This window comes from Trachypithecus francoisi, unplaced genomic scaffold, assembly GCF_009764315.1.
Source record: "Trachypithecus francoisi isolate TF-2019V2 unplaced genomic scaffold, Tfra_2.0 Lachesis_group0, whole genome shotgun sequence".
In the NCBI taxonomy this organism is placed as follows: domain Eukaryota; kingdom Metazoa; phylum Chordata; class Mammalia; order Primates; family Cercopithecidae; genus Trachypithecus; species Trachypithecus francoisi.
In genome coordinates this window covers 130,551,798-130,569,625 of record NW_022681453.1, presented here as the reverse complement: position 1 = coordinate 130,569,625, position 17,828 = coordinate 130,551,798, and the positions used below count along the sequence as shown (strand labels likewise).

Genomic DNA, 17,828 nt, shown 5'->3' with positions numbered 1-17,828 from the left:
CGAGAGCAGCCTGGCCAACATGGTGAAACCCCGTCTCTACTAAAAACATAAAAATTAGCCAGGCTTGATGGCGGGCACCTGTAATCCCAGCTACTCAGGAGGCTGAGGTGAGCGAATTGCTTGAACCTGGGAGGCGGAGGTTGCAGTGAGCCAAGATCTTGCCACTGCACTCTGTCCTGGGTGACAGAGCGAGACTCCATCTCAAAACAACAGCAGCAATGAAAGAGAAAAATATATTCCGAAGATTACTGTAATAATAAAATATCTGGACTGGGCTGGGCCCAGTGGCTCACACCTGTAATCCCAGCACTTTGGGAGGCTGAGGTGGGCAGATCACATGAGCTCAGGAATTCAAGACCAGCCTGGACAACATGGTGAAACTAAAACTCTACTAAAAACACAAAAATTAGCTGGGTTTGGTGGCAGGCGCCTATTATCCCAGCTACTGGGAAGACTGAGGCAGGAGAATCGCTTGAACCCAGGAGGCAGAGGTTTCGGTGAGCCGAGATCATGCCACTCCACTCCAGCCTGGGTGACAGAGTGATACTCTGTCTCAAAAAACAAACAAACAAACAAACAAAAAACAAAACAAACCAAAATCTGGACTGAAATTGTAACATCCTGATGACATCCTGAAAATTTTCCCTGAAAATGCCTCTGAGAAGCTTGGCCTTTGCTTTTCCAAACCTACTGGCTTAAGTTCACGTGATTCTTAGGAGGTGCGAGTTGCAGAAAGCAGGACCTAGGTGCCTCTGTGAAGTGTACTAGGAAGGAGTTTGCAGCTGCACAGGCCCTAAGGTAGTTCCTGACCTAAAGGACTCTGCAGAGTGGTCCTGTTGATACAATGGGGTGTCATGGGAAGGACGCCCAGTGCAGCAAGGACTGTGAAACTGAGCTCTGTGCCTAGGGCTCATGAGCACAGTGCGTTCTTTGCCTCCATCCCTGAAGGGTGTGGAGAGGTCGAAGAGCAGAATCACCAGGATGACAATGTGATCAGTCAGGAAGGTGTCTGGAGAAAAGGTTAAAACATTTGGATTTGAGATAAGGACACATTACTAGGGGTGAAAACCAGCCAGTCAGGTTTTGCTGTGTGTGCTGGTGGCAAGGCAGAGGGGTGGGGACAGGGAAGGCAGATGAGTGGGTGTTCTATATTTCTCTACACAGGCAAAGAGTTCTGCAGAGGTAAATAGGTGGGAAAGAACCAGTTTCCAGGATGGAGTAAGAGAATTTCCTTATGCATGCTAACCAGCTGTTCTCAGAATTACAACAGGCAGCTCTGAGCAAAGGAGGCTAAGACTTCTCTCAGGTTATGGGGTGGAGTAACCTTGGAGGCCACATAGTTAGAAGTATTATTTGACATTGATACTCTATTATGTTAATTTGGTTAAACACCCCCTATCCAAGCTGTAAGACAAGTGAAAGGAAATTAGAAGATTCCATTTAATTGACCTTTTAGTAAAAGAAATGCTTGCATTTATATTCTATGCTACCCTAAAATCATGGTGAAGACCTGAAATTATTTTAAGACAAAATTCTGAAGGCGATTTAATTTGTCCAAGTGTTTACCTCGATTAAGAATATTAAGTGAATTTGGATTTAAAATATTATTATCTTTATTTTACCAAGTAATATTAATTAACAGCCTTTAAAAGACAACACGGGCTGGGCACAGTGGCTCAAGCCTATAATTCCAGCACTTTGGGAGGCCGAGTAGGGGGTGGATCACCTGAGATCAGGAGTTCGAGACCAACCTTGCTAACATAGTGAATCCCTGTCTGTACTAAAAATACAAAAATTAGCCGGCATGGTGGCTGGCGCCTGTAATCCCAGCTACTCAGGAGGGTAAGGCAGGAGGATCACTTGAACTCGGGAGGCAGAGGTTGCGGTGAGCCAAAATCACTCCATTACACTCCAGCCTAGGCAACAAGAGTGAAACTCCGTCTCAAAAACAAAACAAAACAAAACAAAACAAAAAACCAAAAAACCAAACAAAAAATACAGATAATTTCTTAAGGCCTTTTTGTGATTACTGATTATTGTCCCAATTCAAATTTGATTCCTTATCTTGTAGCTTAGAAGCACGAATACCAAAATCATTAAACTAGAGTTACATTTTTCCTCTTTCTCATCCAAAAATGACTTAAAGAGAGAAATGGTTTATATTAGAAAAAAAGAGGTACTGGCTGGGCACGGTGGGTCACACCTGTAATACCAGCACTTTGGGAGGCCAAGGCGGGTGGATCACGTGAGGTCAAGAGTTTGAGACCAGCCTGACCAACATGGAGAAACCCCATCTCTACTAAAAATACAAAATTACCCGGGCATGGTGGCGCATGCCTGTAATCCCAGCTACTCGGGAGGCTGAGGCAGGAGAATCGCTTGAACCTGGGAGGCGGAGGTTGCAGTGAGCCGAGATCACACCACTGCACTCCAGCCTGGGCAACAAGAGTGAAATTCCATCTCAAAAAAAAAAAAGAAAGAAAAGAAAAAAAGAGATACTGTTTAAACTTGTATTAGTAACTTAGTAGTTTTGTGGTTATTTATGCATATTTTATTTTACCCTTACTGGTTTTTTACCTACCTTTTAATCAAAGATTCTTTTTTTTTTTTTTTTTTTTTTTTTTTTTTTTTTTTTTGAGGCGGAGTCTCGCTCTGTCGCCCGGGCTGGAGTGCAGTGGCCGGATCTCAGCTCACTGCAAGCTCCGCCTCCCGGGTTTACGCCATTCTCCTGCCTCAGCCTCCCGAGTAGCTGGGACTACAGGCGCCCGCCACCTCGCCCGGCTAGTTTTTGTATTTTTAGTAGAGACGGGGTTTCACTGTGTTAGCCAGGATGGTCTCGATCTCTTGACCTCGTGATCCGCCCGTCTCGGCCTCCCAAAGTGCTGGGATTACAGGCTTGAGCCACCGCGCCCGGCCAAAGATTCTATATGTCATTAAATAATTTCTTTTCCAGCTAGAAAAGCGAAAAACTATTTTAAGATCCATTCTTCAGTACAGTGAACTTTTGTAGCTATTTAAATAGCTATAAAAGTTGTAGCATGTGATTTACCGTTTTCTCCCAGCCTGGAGAGTGTTTTTTTCCTAAACAGCTAGCACAACTTAGGGGATTTGGCTTGATTTCTTGAATTCCTTTCTCCTGGGATCTTTAAGAGATATCTTAGGTATATGCGTCTGGTCGCCTCTACAATCAAACAGAATAGGAGAGCCATTGAGTTGGAGAGGTTTTCAGTCTCACTTGCTGTTTCTCTAGGGAGTTGTTACTATTTTGTTCAAAGTAGTCTTCCAATAGAACCTCTTTTCTTTTGGCCCTTCAGTATATTAAGCCAATCAGTTCACACAGAAAAAAATCTCAAAACATCCACAGTGGAACAATCATATCAAACTTTTAAGCAAACTGATGACTTTAAAAAAGGCTCTTCCCCAGAAACATAAATTCTTTCCCCCAGCCTGAGCCACAGTTTGGGCCTTAATCTGTTCTTACAATCAAAGAGTGCTCCCGACTTCAGTAAGTTCTATTTTCTGTCCAATCAAATCGTGGGCACCTTAGGCTTCATACTAAATTTGAAACCTTATTTTCGCTGTGATTTCTCTCTCATCTGAGGGACAGAAAGGAAGAGCAAGTCTGGTAAACACAAGCAGCTTTAGCCTTCCCTGGGAGAGCTGAGCTCCGGATGAATGAGACAAGCAGACAGGACTCAGCTACCCATCGTTTCTGCTGTGTGCCTTTCCACCCATCAAGGAGAGTCCGAGCAAGTGCTCAGAGCGCATGCACAACGGCACCTCCACCTCGTCTGCCAATTGGATCCTGTTCCAAGGTGGTGGTGGGGCTCCCATTTTCTGAGGAAAGGGAACTTTGGTAGGCAATGAGCTATCTCTCAGTTTACAAGCAGTCCTCACCCTGCCACCAGCAGGACCCTGTCAGCACAGGGAAAAAGAGACTCTACAAAAAGGAGCATGAACTTAAACACATGTTCTGGAAGACAGTGCCCTGAGTTCCTCCTCCAGCCTGAGTGCAGGCAGTAAAAAAATTAAATACCCAAAAATGTTATTTTCTTTCCATGGAAGCTGAAACTCCAGTTTTAGGCTGAGCAACTTCCCCTTACCCTTTCTAAGTACCATAGTTGCTCCATCTTTCCATCTGTGTTCATGACAGATTTTTGTAACCCTACTCAAGTTGACCATGTGGTTGAATCCCAAAGCAGTCACTAGGTCACAATTTTTGCTTGTATCCTTTTTAAACAGTGTAAAGGTGATATACAGTGTGTGACATCACTTGTGAAGATTCACCTTCCCTGTCTCACACATTCTTCATGCTCTGCCATACTTCGGGTGTATACCTCTTCCCAGCTTCCCCCTCCAGTGTCTCCTTCTGCCATACCAATATGGCGCTTCTCCTTTAGCCTCTCTACCTTTCTTCCCAACTCTTCATTACATATGGATGTGTGTGTGTGTGTGTGTGTGTGTGTGTGTTGCTGGAAGCTCAGCAGCAGTTAAGAAAATGAGTGGGAAAAGCCACGACCCTCTTTAGTGGGTGGGATGAGAGAATGGCTAAGACACTGACTCAGGAGTACATTTTTTCCATCATATCTAATTTGTCTTTATCCATCTGCAACCTGACTTCTTTTAGGCTGTTATTAATTTATCCAACCTACAAATATTTAATGAGCATTGATGAGATAAGAAATGAGGACTGACACATGAGAATGGAAAAGAAGAGATATGCCTGATCTCCCAGGCGAGAGTGCCAGCCACGTGGCTAATATGGGGCACTATTTGGAGTGGGCAGAGCCAGAGGACGTGTCCAAAGAGCCCTGAAGGGCTAGCTCACAGAAGCCAAGTCCATCATCAGCCAGATCCAGGGCCAGGTTTGAGGATGGGTATGGCCATATAACCCTTCCAGGGGAAATTCTGGAGTAGGATGGGACACAACAAAGGTATGAGCTTGAGAGGGTCCAGGACTTCTGTGTGATCAGAGTGGGGAAGTCTAAAACTCTTCCCACAGGGAATGAGCTCTAGGCTGTGTGAAGACCACAGAGGTGGCTGGGCCTAGAGGAAGTGACTCAGTGTTTATGTGTGCAGAGGTGATCTCTTGGTTTGTTTTAGAACTATGGGCCTGTTCTAATGCTCAAGGGCATACCAAACCAGCCTCCTCTGACCCAGGAATCAAACCCATAATTCCCAAGCACAAAATTCTAGGTCAGGCTCTGCCACTTTTGTTTTGCAGCCCGGGCTTTCTTTATGGGTAAGACTCAGGGCAATGAGAGATGACCTGCACTGTCCAAAGAAAGGACTACAGCTATTGGCTGAAGGAAGTAGCCTTCCACAACTGCATAGCACTAAGTCTCTGTGTTAAAAAAGCAGAATGGGGGGGTTGGCTTGGAAGTACGAATCTTTCCATGTTAAACTAAAATTGCTGCCCATATCTGCCAAACTTAAATAATTAAACAAGGCCACAGTTGGTTGGCAGGTGGAGGGAGAGGCAGGTGTTTATTGATGAGACCAACCGAAGTATTTTTATGATCAACTAGCAGTTATTATGTTATTATTGCTCGGTAGTTTCTAGCATTCAACATTCAATATCTATCATTTTCTTGTTTCTGGTCACTGTCTTGGATTAAAACTAGGTTGTATTAACTAGTTTTGCTTTTAATTTACAACAGTAGCTTGAGATATACAAAAAGCAGATGTTGATTTTGAAGAGGAAAAATATACTTTTTTTGGTGTATACCCTTTCAGATATTTTGAATTTTGTATCATGTCGGTGTGTTACCTATCAAGGATAAGTTAATTGATTAATTTTAAAGCTGCATCTTGACTTCATCAGCATTTAATTTCCTAAATGAAAAATGTACTGATCTACCTCTTCACCCCAATTCTACCAAGAATTTGTTTTTTCTAATTCCTTCTAAGAGAGACTACTTTTATTTTCTAGGATGAGCTGAAATTACTTGGAAAGCAGGGGGCCACATTGCTGTCATGCATCCAAGAACCAGCCACCAAATGTCCCAACAGCACACTCAATCTCAATCAACTTGAGAATGTAACTACCATGGAAAGGTGAGTGAGTGAGGTGGAATCTGCCTTTTCAGGAGAGAATATATAGACCTAGATGTTCTGGAGCAACCAAGAACAGATTGGAACAGCCAATATTGGGTCTTGGTGGGGCCAAGGAAGAAGAAGAATATTTGAGACAACAAAGGAAAAAAGATCACGTCCATCTGGCATCCACGTACGGAGATCTTTTTATGAGCATTCCATTCCCCACTCTTCAGTGTCTATGACATGCTCCCACCCTAGGATTTTGAGGGAGAGGGTAGTATTTATTGGGCTTCATTTCCAAATAACAGTTTGGCTTGGAGCTGTGCTTTATATTCGTGTGTCTCAGGTAGAAAGAAAGAAGGCATGAAGGTAAGATCAGCTGGAGCACATTCTAAAGCACAGCAGCTGCATCTGAAGTGAAGTTGCTGCCTGCACTGTGGGTGTCCTGATTGGAAAATGAAAGGTGCAAAGCCCGCTGAGCCAGAAGAAAGGCATAGGTGACACATGCTTTCATAAAAAGGAGATGGTCGCAATTGATACCACTGACCAAAGACACAGGTGTTCTACCCATAGGCCTCTATGGATGCCTGTGGAAATGAATGCTAACCTAACACCACTTTCTTATTCTTTCTTGAAAGGTTATTAATTCAACTGGATGAAACAGAAAAAGCCTTTAGTCAGTTTTGGTCCAGTCATCATTTGAAGCTTAACCAATGCCTACAACTACAGCATTTTGAGCACGATTTTTGTAAGGTATTACTTTCTTGTTTAATATAACTTTCTTTTCTGCTACCGGGACCTCTGGTTTTCTCTCCCTCCTCACTCTTTGGTATGGGGTTTCCCTCTTTTCCCTAATCCAGCTTTCTCCTTATCTCCTTGCTTCTTTATAGACCACCCTCCAGCCCCCTTCTCACTTTTTCAGTGGAGTAAAGGTGTTCTAGAATCCCATTTTCCTGTTGCAATACATGGCATTTCAGCGATGGTTTATCTTGCTTTTTTTTGAAACAGGGTCTTATTCTGTCACTCCGGCCAGAGTGCAGTGGTGCAACCATGGCTCACTGCAGCTTTGATCTTCTGGGCTCAAGCTATCCTCCCACCTCAGCCTCCCAAGTAGCTGGAACTACAGACAATGCCCCACCATCACACTAGATAATTTTTTTTTTTTTTCTCACTCTGTTGCCCAGGCTGGCGTGAAGTGGTGCAATCTCAGCTCACTGTAACCTCCGCCTCCCTGGTTCAAGGGATTCTCCTGCCTCAGCCTCCCGAGTAGCTGGGACTACAGGTGCCCACCACCACACTCAGCTAATTTTTGTATTTTTAGGAGAGACGGGGTTTCACCATGTTAGCCAGGATGGTCTTGATCTCCTGACCTCTGTGATCCGCCCGCCTCGGCCTCCCAAAGTGCTGGGATTATAGGCGTGAGCCACCGCACCCGGCCCAGATAATTTTTTAATATTCTTGCAGAGACGAGGTCTCCCTGTGTTGCCCAGGCTGGTCTCAAACTTCTAAGCACAAATAATCTTCCGCCTCAGCCCCTCAAAGTGCTGGGATTATAGGCATGAGCCACTGGACCCAGCTATCTTCCTTTTTGATGGATAATCGGTTGACTATAGTTCTAATAGTTCAACTACAGGTGAATTCTGCACCCCCAGCTTAATTTGAAAGTTAGTGAGCTGCAAAAAAAATTTTTTTTAGCATATATAGATATATACAAGTCTTGAATCCTCTTTGGAATTTTGAGTTTTCTTGAAGCATAACAAACCTATACCTTCAGGTGAGTGAGTGTTGGTTTACTTCTGGACTGTTCTAATGTTTCTTGTAGGCTAAGTTTACCCTGGATAATTTGCTGGAAGAACAAGCAGAGTTTATAGGCATTGGAGACAGCGTGATGCACGTGGAGCAGCTTCTTAAGGAACACAAAAAACTGGAGGAAAAAAGCCAGGTTTGCTTTCTGACATTTTTGTGTACTGGGAAGGAGGTTGCTGTGGACGGTGATGGATCATGTCCAGTCATTGCTATTGGAAGGCTGCTAAAGGACACAGGAATGCCCAGTCCTGCCCTTCAGTCACCCCAGGATCCCAAGGAGAGTTGCACATTAGCAACTGCTATGAATGATACAGGCAGCACAGAGTCCTATTAAAGCCACTGAACATATAGTTGCTGTTGGACGCTCAGGTAGGGTGAGGACCCTGGACCAGCCCTGCCCTCTTACGTGGTCAGCAACCAAGCAGGAGAAGGTCACAGCAGGTTCATCACTCACCAGAACAATTATCTCAGAGTCTCACCAATCAGCTTGAGCTCCTCCCTGGAGCCTGGACTAGGGGGCTGGGGGTTGTGGGGTTGGTAGTAGATGGGAAACTTTCAAAGGGGAAACCAGGAAAAAAAAATGACTAGTTTTATACCTGGAGCAGGACAGTTAGATGGGGGAAACTGGTCCACATTAGTTCCATTGCTACACAGAATTGGCAAAGCTTTCTCCTTTCTCATGTCCCAGGAGTTGTAAATATGAAACTTGTAAAAGAATTTTACAGTCCCATACTGGAATTAAACAGTGTCCCAGATCTGCACACAAGTCAGCATTTAGAAGTGATTACATTTTAAGTATTTACAAATTTGTTTTATTACAAATGAAGAAAGCGGAGTCATCTCTTTCCATACAAGTTCCTTTCTGCTTGTTTAAAATTAGGTTCTTTATATTTTTGGGTCTTGGGAACCAAGTCCCCTATGGTTAGCGCTTCCTTTCTTAGCTAATCTGGAGGCATGTTTCTCAGATGGCAATTTTGCAGTACTAGAGATGTGCCAAAGTGTGAGCCTCTGGCCAGCAGCACAGATGTCACCTGAGTAAGCGCTAACTAGAAATATAAAATCTCAGACCCCACCCTGGAATTGGAATCTGCATTTTAAGAAGATCCCCAGGTGATTGACTTGTACATTACAGTTGGAGACACACACCCCTAAAGGATACAAAACAATGTATACTAAGGCCACACTGACTCTAAGAGCTGTCGGTTGTAGATTCTGAGCTGCAGGTGCTTGTGCACATGCATGAACACACAAACCCACCTGTGTGTCCAGATCCCCATTCAGGAATCCCGTCCCTCCCTAGCGAGTGCTCTTTCTCTTACCAGTGACCATTTGTCAGATAGACTAGTGCCAAAGACACACGAGTCATCAGGAACATTTCTCAAACAACGGAAAAGGTGAATTTCATATCTATGATGACTGTATGTCTTAGATTCTTCAGGACAGCCCCAATCTTATAACATTTTAGTTTTTTCAAAAGAATTTCTTACTGAATATAGGTACTATATTTTTTGCTTATTCATATATTAAGAAAAAGTGCCTCATCAATAAAAATGCCTTCGTATATATATGAAAGTGACTACTGACCTATCCGGAGGGTTATTTATTCATCAACAGGTATTCCTTATCCTAGGTTCCATGGATGCAGCGGTGAGCCAGACAGTCCAGACTCTGCCCTCATGGAGCTTACGTACTACTGGAGAGAGACGGTTCACTAAAAAGCAATCAAATTAATAATAACATCAGATAGTAACAAGTGATATAAAAAAGAAAACAAAATATAATAGAAAGTGACTGGGGATGCTACTTTAGCTAGCATGGTCTGGAAAGGCCTGAGAAGACGACCTTTGATCTGAGATCTGTTCGGTCTGTGTAATCATGCAAAGACTTAGGGAGTTGCGGGTGCAAAGGTCTTAAAGTGGGAATGAGCTTGGTGAGTTCAAGGAACATTGCTAGAGCAGGTGGGCCAGGAGGAAATGAGGGGACAGAGATGAGCAGAGGCCAGGTGGTCCTGTTGCACCCTGAGATCTTTTGTGAGGATTTGAATTTTATTCTCAGTGGAACAGAAAGCCCTTAGAAGGCGCTCTGGACTGTGTTTTGAATAGTGGTGATGGATCTGCATGACTGCATTACATTCTGTCTTCTGCCCACCTCCTTGAACTTGTGGTTGTTGGTATATGCTTCAAAAGTTGCTGACCTGAGCTAGGGATGAAACTTATGGTTATGGAACACAGGAATGCTCTGTGAACCCATGACCCACCTTTCATGGGCAACATTCTGGAAGCAACTAGACTAGCCCACTGTGGATGACCCGTGACTTGCAGGATTTGCAGACCTGTCACATCCTGTGACTTGCAGATCTTGTTTCTAAACTTGCTTCCTGAAGGATGCAGTATACCTGTGTCTCTGCCTTTGGGTCAATCAAACAAAGCTGTCTCACCATAACTGAGATCGTTTTCAATGTATCTTCCCTCAGACTTCTCAGAGGCATGGCTTCTTCAGATGATTAGGGTTTGGCTAATCTTTCCATTTGTCCTTTAAAGTGTTAAAGGAACAAGACTGTGTCTGGCCACAATCTGACAAATATCTGCTTGGGGTTTGTCCTTTCCTTGGCACCAAGGGGCCAACTCCCTCCCAGCACAGCCGCACACTGGCTCTGGGGTGTTGCCAGCTTCCTTATTCCACACAGTGACATCATCCTCACAAGTAACCTCAGAGTCAGCTCACTAACCAGGCTCCTGTCGCATGCTGATTCAGCCTGTTCTTTATCTTGTTCTAGTTTGAGGGTTTAGTAGTCTTTTGAATGCTCCTTCCTGATTCTGAAAAACAGTAGTTTAAACCATTTATAGAAGGTCTTCTATAAAAGCAGAATTTGCAGCCAGATTTTGACTGTGGGAGCATACTGAGACCCTTGCTGAGGGGCCAGCAGGGAACACACCAGGATAGGGTGTTCCCCTATCCTGGATAGGAACCACCAGATTTCAGCCTTGACCTCTCCCTATAAGGGTGCTGTGTCTAAGAAGGCATGGAACTCAGGCCATTAACATCTAAGGATGTCATCTAGTTGGAGGGTCATGGCTTTGTGTACATGTGTGAGATTTTCAACCACACACAGAAGTGGATAGATTGGCACAATGAACTCCAAGTGTCCATCATTCAATTTCAACAACCATTAACTTTCTGCCTTTCTTGTTTCATCTGGCCCACCTCCCCATACACACACTCCATCCCTATGGATCATCTGTGGGTTTGTTCCAGATTCCCTGATAGAGTAAGATCACTCGCTTTCTTGCCATTTTCTTCCCTAGTAGGCACTCTCATCTCTCATCTGTTATACCAGTAGAGTCCTCGGAGGGGGAATAAACTGTTATTTCAATAAAGATTTCTGAATCGCAACTTCTAAGCTGCAACTTGACTATCCAGCCTTCTGGAATTTTCAGCATCTGAAAGATCCCAGATGGGCTTGTGATCAGAATACCGGATTTTAGCCATTTTTCCCTCATGCTTTCTTTATTACTTTGGAGATTTTGATGACTATTTATCTTGAGCAGGAGGTATATAAACTAAAAATATAAGCTTCAATTTGGAGGTTTCACTGTAAATTTCTTTGCAGGCACCAGGAGGATTTCATAGCACATGTGGAGAGGCCAGGTGATTGGAAGGTGACGAGAACACAGGCTTTGGAGTCAGATAGGGATGAATTAAAATCTTGGCTCTAACAAGTACCAGCTGTATGACCCTAGTCACATTTCTTAGCCTTTCTGAATATGGTCCCCCTCATCTGTAAAGCAGAGATAATAATTCCTACCTCACAGAGACCCTGTGAAGATTAAATGAGTTAGATGCATGGTAGGGACTTCATGTGGTCGGCCTGCAATGTGGTCAGTGGTCAGTGGTCAATATTCAGTGGTCAAAAACTATTGTTGGCCTTTCAATTCTGTAATAGTGACTTTCTAGCCATATGGTGGCTGAATCCGGGTTGCTCCTTAGTTGCCCTTTTTGTTTTGAGGCGGAATTTCACTCTTGCCGTCCAGGCTGGAGTGCAGTGGCACAATCTCGGCTCACTGCAACCTCCGCCTCCCAGGTTCAAGCGATTCTCCTGCCTCAGCCTCCTGAGTAGCTGGGATTACAGGTGCCCGCCACCATGCCCGGCTAATTTTTGTATTTTTAGTAGAGATGAGGTTTCACCATGTTGGTAAGGCTGGTCTCTAACTCCTGACCTTGTGATCCGCCGGCCTTGGCTTCCCAAAGTGCTGGGATTACAGGCGTGACCCACCGCACCCAGCCTCCTCAGTTGCCTTTATGGGTGTTTTTCCCTAGACACATTTGGACCTGTTACTCACATCTTTCCTCTAACATCTCAAATGTCTTCTGGACAGTTCTGAAGGGTGAAATACTATATGCCAAGGGAAGGGCAGGCTCTGATCACCACAGGGCGATTTGGAAGTATCCTGTGGTGAATTTCCCTGGACCCAGAAAATTCTGCCCTGTTCTTAATAAATTAGGCACCTGGACTTAAAAAAAAAATGTCAACAGAGACTTTCTTGCCAAGTCTCATGTTTCTATATTTGACTAAAGTCAGACAAGTTCGAGCAACCAAATGAGGTCTCTAAGCTTAGCCAGAATAAGTGCAGCCATTTTTCTCTGTGTATGTTGCTCTGAGCCAGATCCTGGAGCCAGACTGCCTGGGTTTGAAGCCTGGCTCTTCTCTTTCCTACCTGGGTCACCTTGGGCCATTGTGCCTCCGCTTCCCTTTGGTAAAACAGTACCTGTATCAAAGGTTTTGTTGTGAAGAGTTAAAGAAATAAGCAAATGCAAAGCATTCAGAATGGTGCCTGGTACGTAGTAAGCTCTCAGTAGATGTCAGCTGTTGTTATTAATATTACAGAGGTAGAGGGATAAATTCTGTGCTATGGAACATGTCCTAGGTTCAGTCTGCAGTAGCTGAGCAGTGCTAGTAAAGGTCTGTCATTCATTTGACATTTATTCTGCAAATATTTATTCATCTCCTACCATGCCAGGTACTGTTTAAGTTCTGAGGACACAGCAGTGAACCAAAGAGTCAAAAATCACTGCCCAGGGAATGAGTATTGCAATCATCTTGTAACCAGTGTACCTGGGCCTTTGCTGTTTAGAACAAGTGCTCTGGGTATTTTCGCCTCAGTCCTTTTAACTAGCCACTATTTGATTTGTGTCACTCGTTTCTATACCAGTACTCCTCTTTGTTTTGTGCAGCATTTATTTGTAAGTACCTCAGATGCACCATGCCCTGTTTTCAGTTGAATAAGAGCTGGTTCTGGACCACAGGGGTCTGTGGCATAGTGCAGGCAGCAGATAAGTGGTCACAACATAATGAAGCAGGTGCTCTGACCAAGAGAAGCACAGAGAAAGTTTTCTGGAGAAGGTGAAGTCTGAAATGTAATTTAGATTGAGCTGGCCCCAGAGGAGTATGGGTGTGGTAGAGGATGGGTGAGGGGGAGTAGGGAAGGATGGGCTTTCTAGGCAGACAGCAGGTGGAGAAGGGATGGAGGCCTAAAGCTGCCTGAATATTTGGGGAACAACAAATGGATAATGAGTATGGCTGCAGCAGAGAATGGAGTTGAGGAAGTGGAGGAGGACTTGGTAAGAGGCACACCCAGGTATGAGCTAGATAACGAAAGGCCCTGTGTGCATTGCTCAAGAGTTTAAGCTTGCTCCTGAAGACCCTGGGGGCCCAGAAAAGGGCTTGAAGCTTAGGAGCGATGTAGACACAATAAGATGTGTTGGAATCGCTGCTTTGTCAGCAGTCTGGAGCATGATTTGAAGGAGAGCCTGAAGAAAAGCAGGGAGACCAGCTGTCCCCATGAGAAACCATGAGGCCTGAGCAGACAGTGACAAGGAGGTGGCAGAGACGGGGTCAGAACTTGAAAGGCATTAAGAAGGCAATGGCCCCTGCAGGGCTTCTTGAATGACTGGGAGGGTAGGAGGAAAGGGGTTTGGAAATTGTTGAAACCATAAACTAGTGCAAGTTAAGAGAGGGGCAAGTTGTGCACACCTGGAGTTACCATGACTCCTTATGTTACTGTAAACAGCTAAAGCAGAGCAGAAAATGATGCACTGGATGCTTAGCACGGCTGACAAGGGGGCTCATGGGCTCTCTGCTCCTGGAGACCTTTCGGAATGTGGCAGTCATCTGTGCTGATGCCAAAGTCAAGGTTGCCTCACAGAGTTCCAGCCAAGCAGATCACTGCATCATGTAGCTCACTGGCTCATTCATTTAATTTGTTGATCAAATATTTATTGCATGTCTACTAAATGCTCTCATGGAACTTACATTTTGGTGGGAGTGAGTGGAGGAGAGAGGAATTATATTTTTCTTTTTTTTTGAGACAGAGTCTCATTCTGTTGCCCAGGCTGGAGTGCAGTGGCACAATCTCGGCTCACTGCAACCTCCGCCTCCCAGGTTCAAGCGATTTTCCTGCCTCAGCCTCCCGAGTAGCTGGGACTACAGGTGCATGCCACCATGCCTGGTTAATTTTTTGTCTTTTTAGTAGAGACGGGGTTTCACCATGTTAGCTAGGATGGTCTCGATCTCCTGACCTCATGATCTGCCCACCCCAGCCTCCCAAAGTGCTGGGATTACAGGCGTGAGCCACCATGCCCAGCCAGGAGGCAAGAATTCTACATTAAAGTAAATAAAGAAAATAGTTTTTAGATAGAGGTGAGTGCTGTTAAAGAATTAAAGTGAGGGAGAGGGCCTAGATGAGTGGGTGAATGGGTTGTAGAGAATGACTTCAGATATAGTCACCGGGGAAGCCCTGTGAGGAGGTGACCCGGGAACTGAGTTCTGCATGACCCAGGGAAGAGCAATCCAGAGAAGGGCCGAGTCAGGAGCTAGGTTGGTGATCAGCTGTAAGCCGTATCTCTCAGATGGATTCCTGCAGCAGCCCCTTAACAGGCCTCCCTGCATTTCCTCTTATTCTGGACACTGTACCTGGAGCCTTCCAAAAACATGTTCGAGATCCTCCCTCCGAACCCAGGGACTTTCCTCTCACAATTAGAAAAAGCCAAAGTGCTTACAAGGGCAGCAAGGCCCCCGCCATGGAATGCCCGCTTTCCTCTGGTTACGTCTTCCACTCATTTCCTGCTTGCTCCCTCTGCTGCAGCCATACTGGCCTCCTTCCTGCTGCCCGAACTTGTCAAACACGCCTTCACCTCCCAGCCAAGTACTGCGCGGCTTGTCCCTGACTTCAGGTCTCGGCTTGTGTGCAGAGCGCTCCCAAGACCATGCACACATTTCTTCGAAGATTCACTAGGACTCTGCTTGTAGCTGTATTAGAGTTACAATCTGTAATGATGAAAAAGTACTAAGCAAAATTAGCAAAGGGGAAAGGCATGCGAGGTGAAGTCTGGAGGAAACCAGGCACAAGCTTCTTAGAATCCTGTCCTGTGGGAGTCTCACAGGACGTACTTCGTGCCCCCATCTGTGGGTTGTGACAACATGTGTGAAATGTTGTCTACCAGGGAAGCTCATTAGATACTCAACGCCCAGAGGTTTTATTGGTGGCTGGTCATGTCGGCAGCTTCTGTCTGGCAAGTACCAAGATTTCAGACTCCCAGAAGAAAAGCAGGTAATCACCATAAACCATACTGTTTGCACAAACAGTTCAGGCATCGTGAGCTATTCACATCAGGGAATGGAGGGAACTTTCCCAAAATCTAAGTTCCTAGATGCCAGCAAAGGGCCAATCTTACAATTGGGTCTTTTTTTCTAAGGCTGTAGTCTCAGGCTTTCTTTTTTCTTTTTTTCTTTTTTTTGGAGACGGAGCCTAGCTCTGTCGCCCAGGCTGGAGTGCAGTGGCTCAATCTTGGCTCACTGCAACCTCCACCTCCCAGGTTCAAGCAATTCTCTGCCTCAGCTTCCAGAGTAGCTAGGACTGTAGGCACACGCTGCCATGCCTGGCTAATTTTTTGTATTTTAGTAGAGGTGGGGTTTCACTGTGTTGCCCAGGCTGGTCTCGAACTCCTGAACTCAGGCAATCCGCTTCGGCCTCCCAAAGTGCTAGGATTACAGGCATGAGCCACCACACCCAGCCTAATCTCAGCCTTTCTATGTGAAGTCTTTTCTGCATAGCTTGAGTACTGCTGCTCAGGGAGACCTTCTCACCGTCCAATTTAAAATACTAGCTCCAGCACTCCCTGCCCTCCCCATCATCTAATTTTTCTCCATATACTCGTCGCTGTCTAAGATACCATATAATCCACACATGCAATTATTTATTGCCTGTGTCTCCCATTAAAATGTAAGCTTCATTTCATGAGGTGGGGATTTTTGCCTGCTTTCTTTACCAATGAACCCCCAGCACCTATGACAGTGTTTGGCACTTAATAGGTTCTCAGTAATATGAGACGGATGAATGAACAAATGCTTAAAAAAACAGGAAAACTTGGCACGTGTGGTTAGAGTGAAGTGTCATGCAGAAAGAGGTAGGAAATGTGATTGAGCAGACAGGGTCAGTGCAAACAGGGCCCTTACAGGCTTTGGGAAAGGGTTTAGACGAGCATATTTCTTTTTTTTTTTTCTTTCTTTCTTTCTTTTTTTTTTTTTTTTTTTGAGATGGAGTCTTGCTCTGTCACCCAGGCTGGAGTGCAGTGGCACAATCTCAGCTCACTGCAATCTCTACCTCCCAGGTTCAAGCGATTCTCCTGTCTCAGCCTCCTGAGTAGTTGGGATTACAGACACCTACCACCACGCCCATCTAATTTTTGTGTTTAGTAGAGATAGGGTTTTGCCATGTTGGTCAGGCTGATCTTGAAGTCCTGACCTCAAGTGATCCACCCACCTCGGCCTCCCAAAGTGCTGGATTACAGGTGTGAGCCACTACACTCAGCCTAGACAAGCATATTTCTTAAGTGTCATGACCACCTTTGAGTTGTCCAAACCCAATTTTTACCAGTGTCTCAACTTCAGCTCACCCCCCACTCTCCTCAAAGACAAGTGTCAGTTCCTCTTCTTGTTCCTTTAGTTAATAGGGGTATTCAAAATCTCTTATTATGTGCACTCCATGCTTTTCTGCCCTAGAATGTATTGCAATTGTAATAATTTAACAATTTGTGTAATTTAGTTAATATCTTAATTCTCCATTAATCTGAAAATTTTTGGCTTGTCAGCACTATATCCTCAATGTCTAGCCCAGAACTCAACAATAGAATGACTGCTATTGTTTAGAGTATAGACAACTCCGGGCCAGGCTCAACTTCCTGGACCTGGAACCATTCAGAGCTTTCTCAGGTTCTCCAGCCTTCGTCCTGGGTTAGCATCTCCCCAGCCTCCCTCCAGGCTTGGAGCACACAGTACCAGGCAGCTCTCAGCCTCACGATGCCCTGACTTCTGATGCCTGGCTGTGCATGTTCACTTTGCAGGAGCCCCTGGAAAAGGCCCAGCTGCTGGCACTGGTTGGGGACCAGCTCATCCAAAGCCACCATTATGCAGCAGACACCATCAGGCCCCGGTGTGTGGAGCTCAGACACCTCTGTGACGATTTCATCAATGAAAACAAGAAAAAATGGAACATTTTAGGAAAGTCCTTAGAGTTTCATAGACAGCTGGACAAGGTGAGTAAAACACAGCCAAGAACGTGATGTCTGCAAGATTTTCTGTGAAGAAGCTTCCATTATACTCGTCCTCCCTTCCTTGTGTGATTGCTGACAGGCTCAAGTGCTTTATGTGAAAAGATGTTCAAGAGGCATTCAAAGTGTGCAGATCCTAGGTTGAAGAGGTACTGAAGGTAAAAAGTGCGCTGGCCATCCCACCACATCCCATTAAATTAACTAAAGGCCATTTCTATCTGTGTGGAGCCAGACTTTAAGAGTGTGTTTTGGCCTGGCCCTGTGGGAACACTTCTTGATTCCCTTTCAGGTGTACAGAGAACCAAGCACTATATTTGCAGAGTGCTTCCCTCATATAAAGGCAAAGGGTTTTGATTCTTCTTGGAGAAGCTGAAGTA

The 17,828-nt window shown here is 44.9% G+C and overlaps 1 protein-coding gene across 3 annotated transcripts in view; it reads left to right on the top strand.

Moving 5' to 3' along the window:
- MCF2L2 (MCF.2 cell line derived transforming sequence-like 2) overlaps positions 1-17,828 on the top strand; it is a 252,757-nt gene that overhangs the window by 119,782 nt on the left and 115,147 nt on the right. For all 3 annotated transcript variants that reach the window (XM_033211822.1, XM_033211821.1, XM_033211820.1), the window contains exons 8-11: positions 5,933-6,057; positions 6,678-6,792; positions 7,862-7,981; positions 17,245-17,436. In XM_033211822.1, coding sequence (XP_033067713.1) covers positions 5,933-6,057; positions 6,678-6,792; positions 7,862-7,981; positions 17,245-17,436 — 552 coding nt within the window. The remainder of the gene's footprint in view (positions 1-5,932; positions 6,058-6,677; positions 6,793-7,861; positions 7,982-17,244; positions 17,437-17,828) is intronic.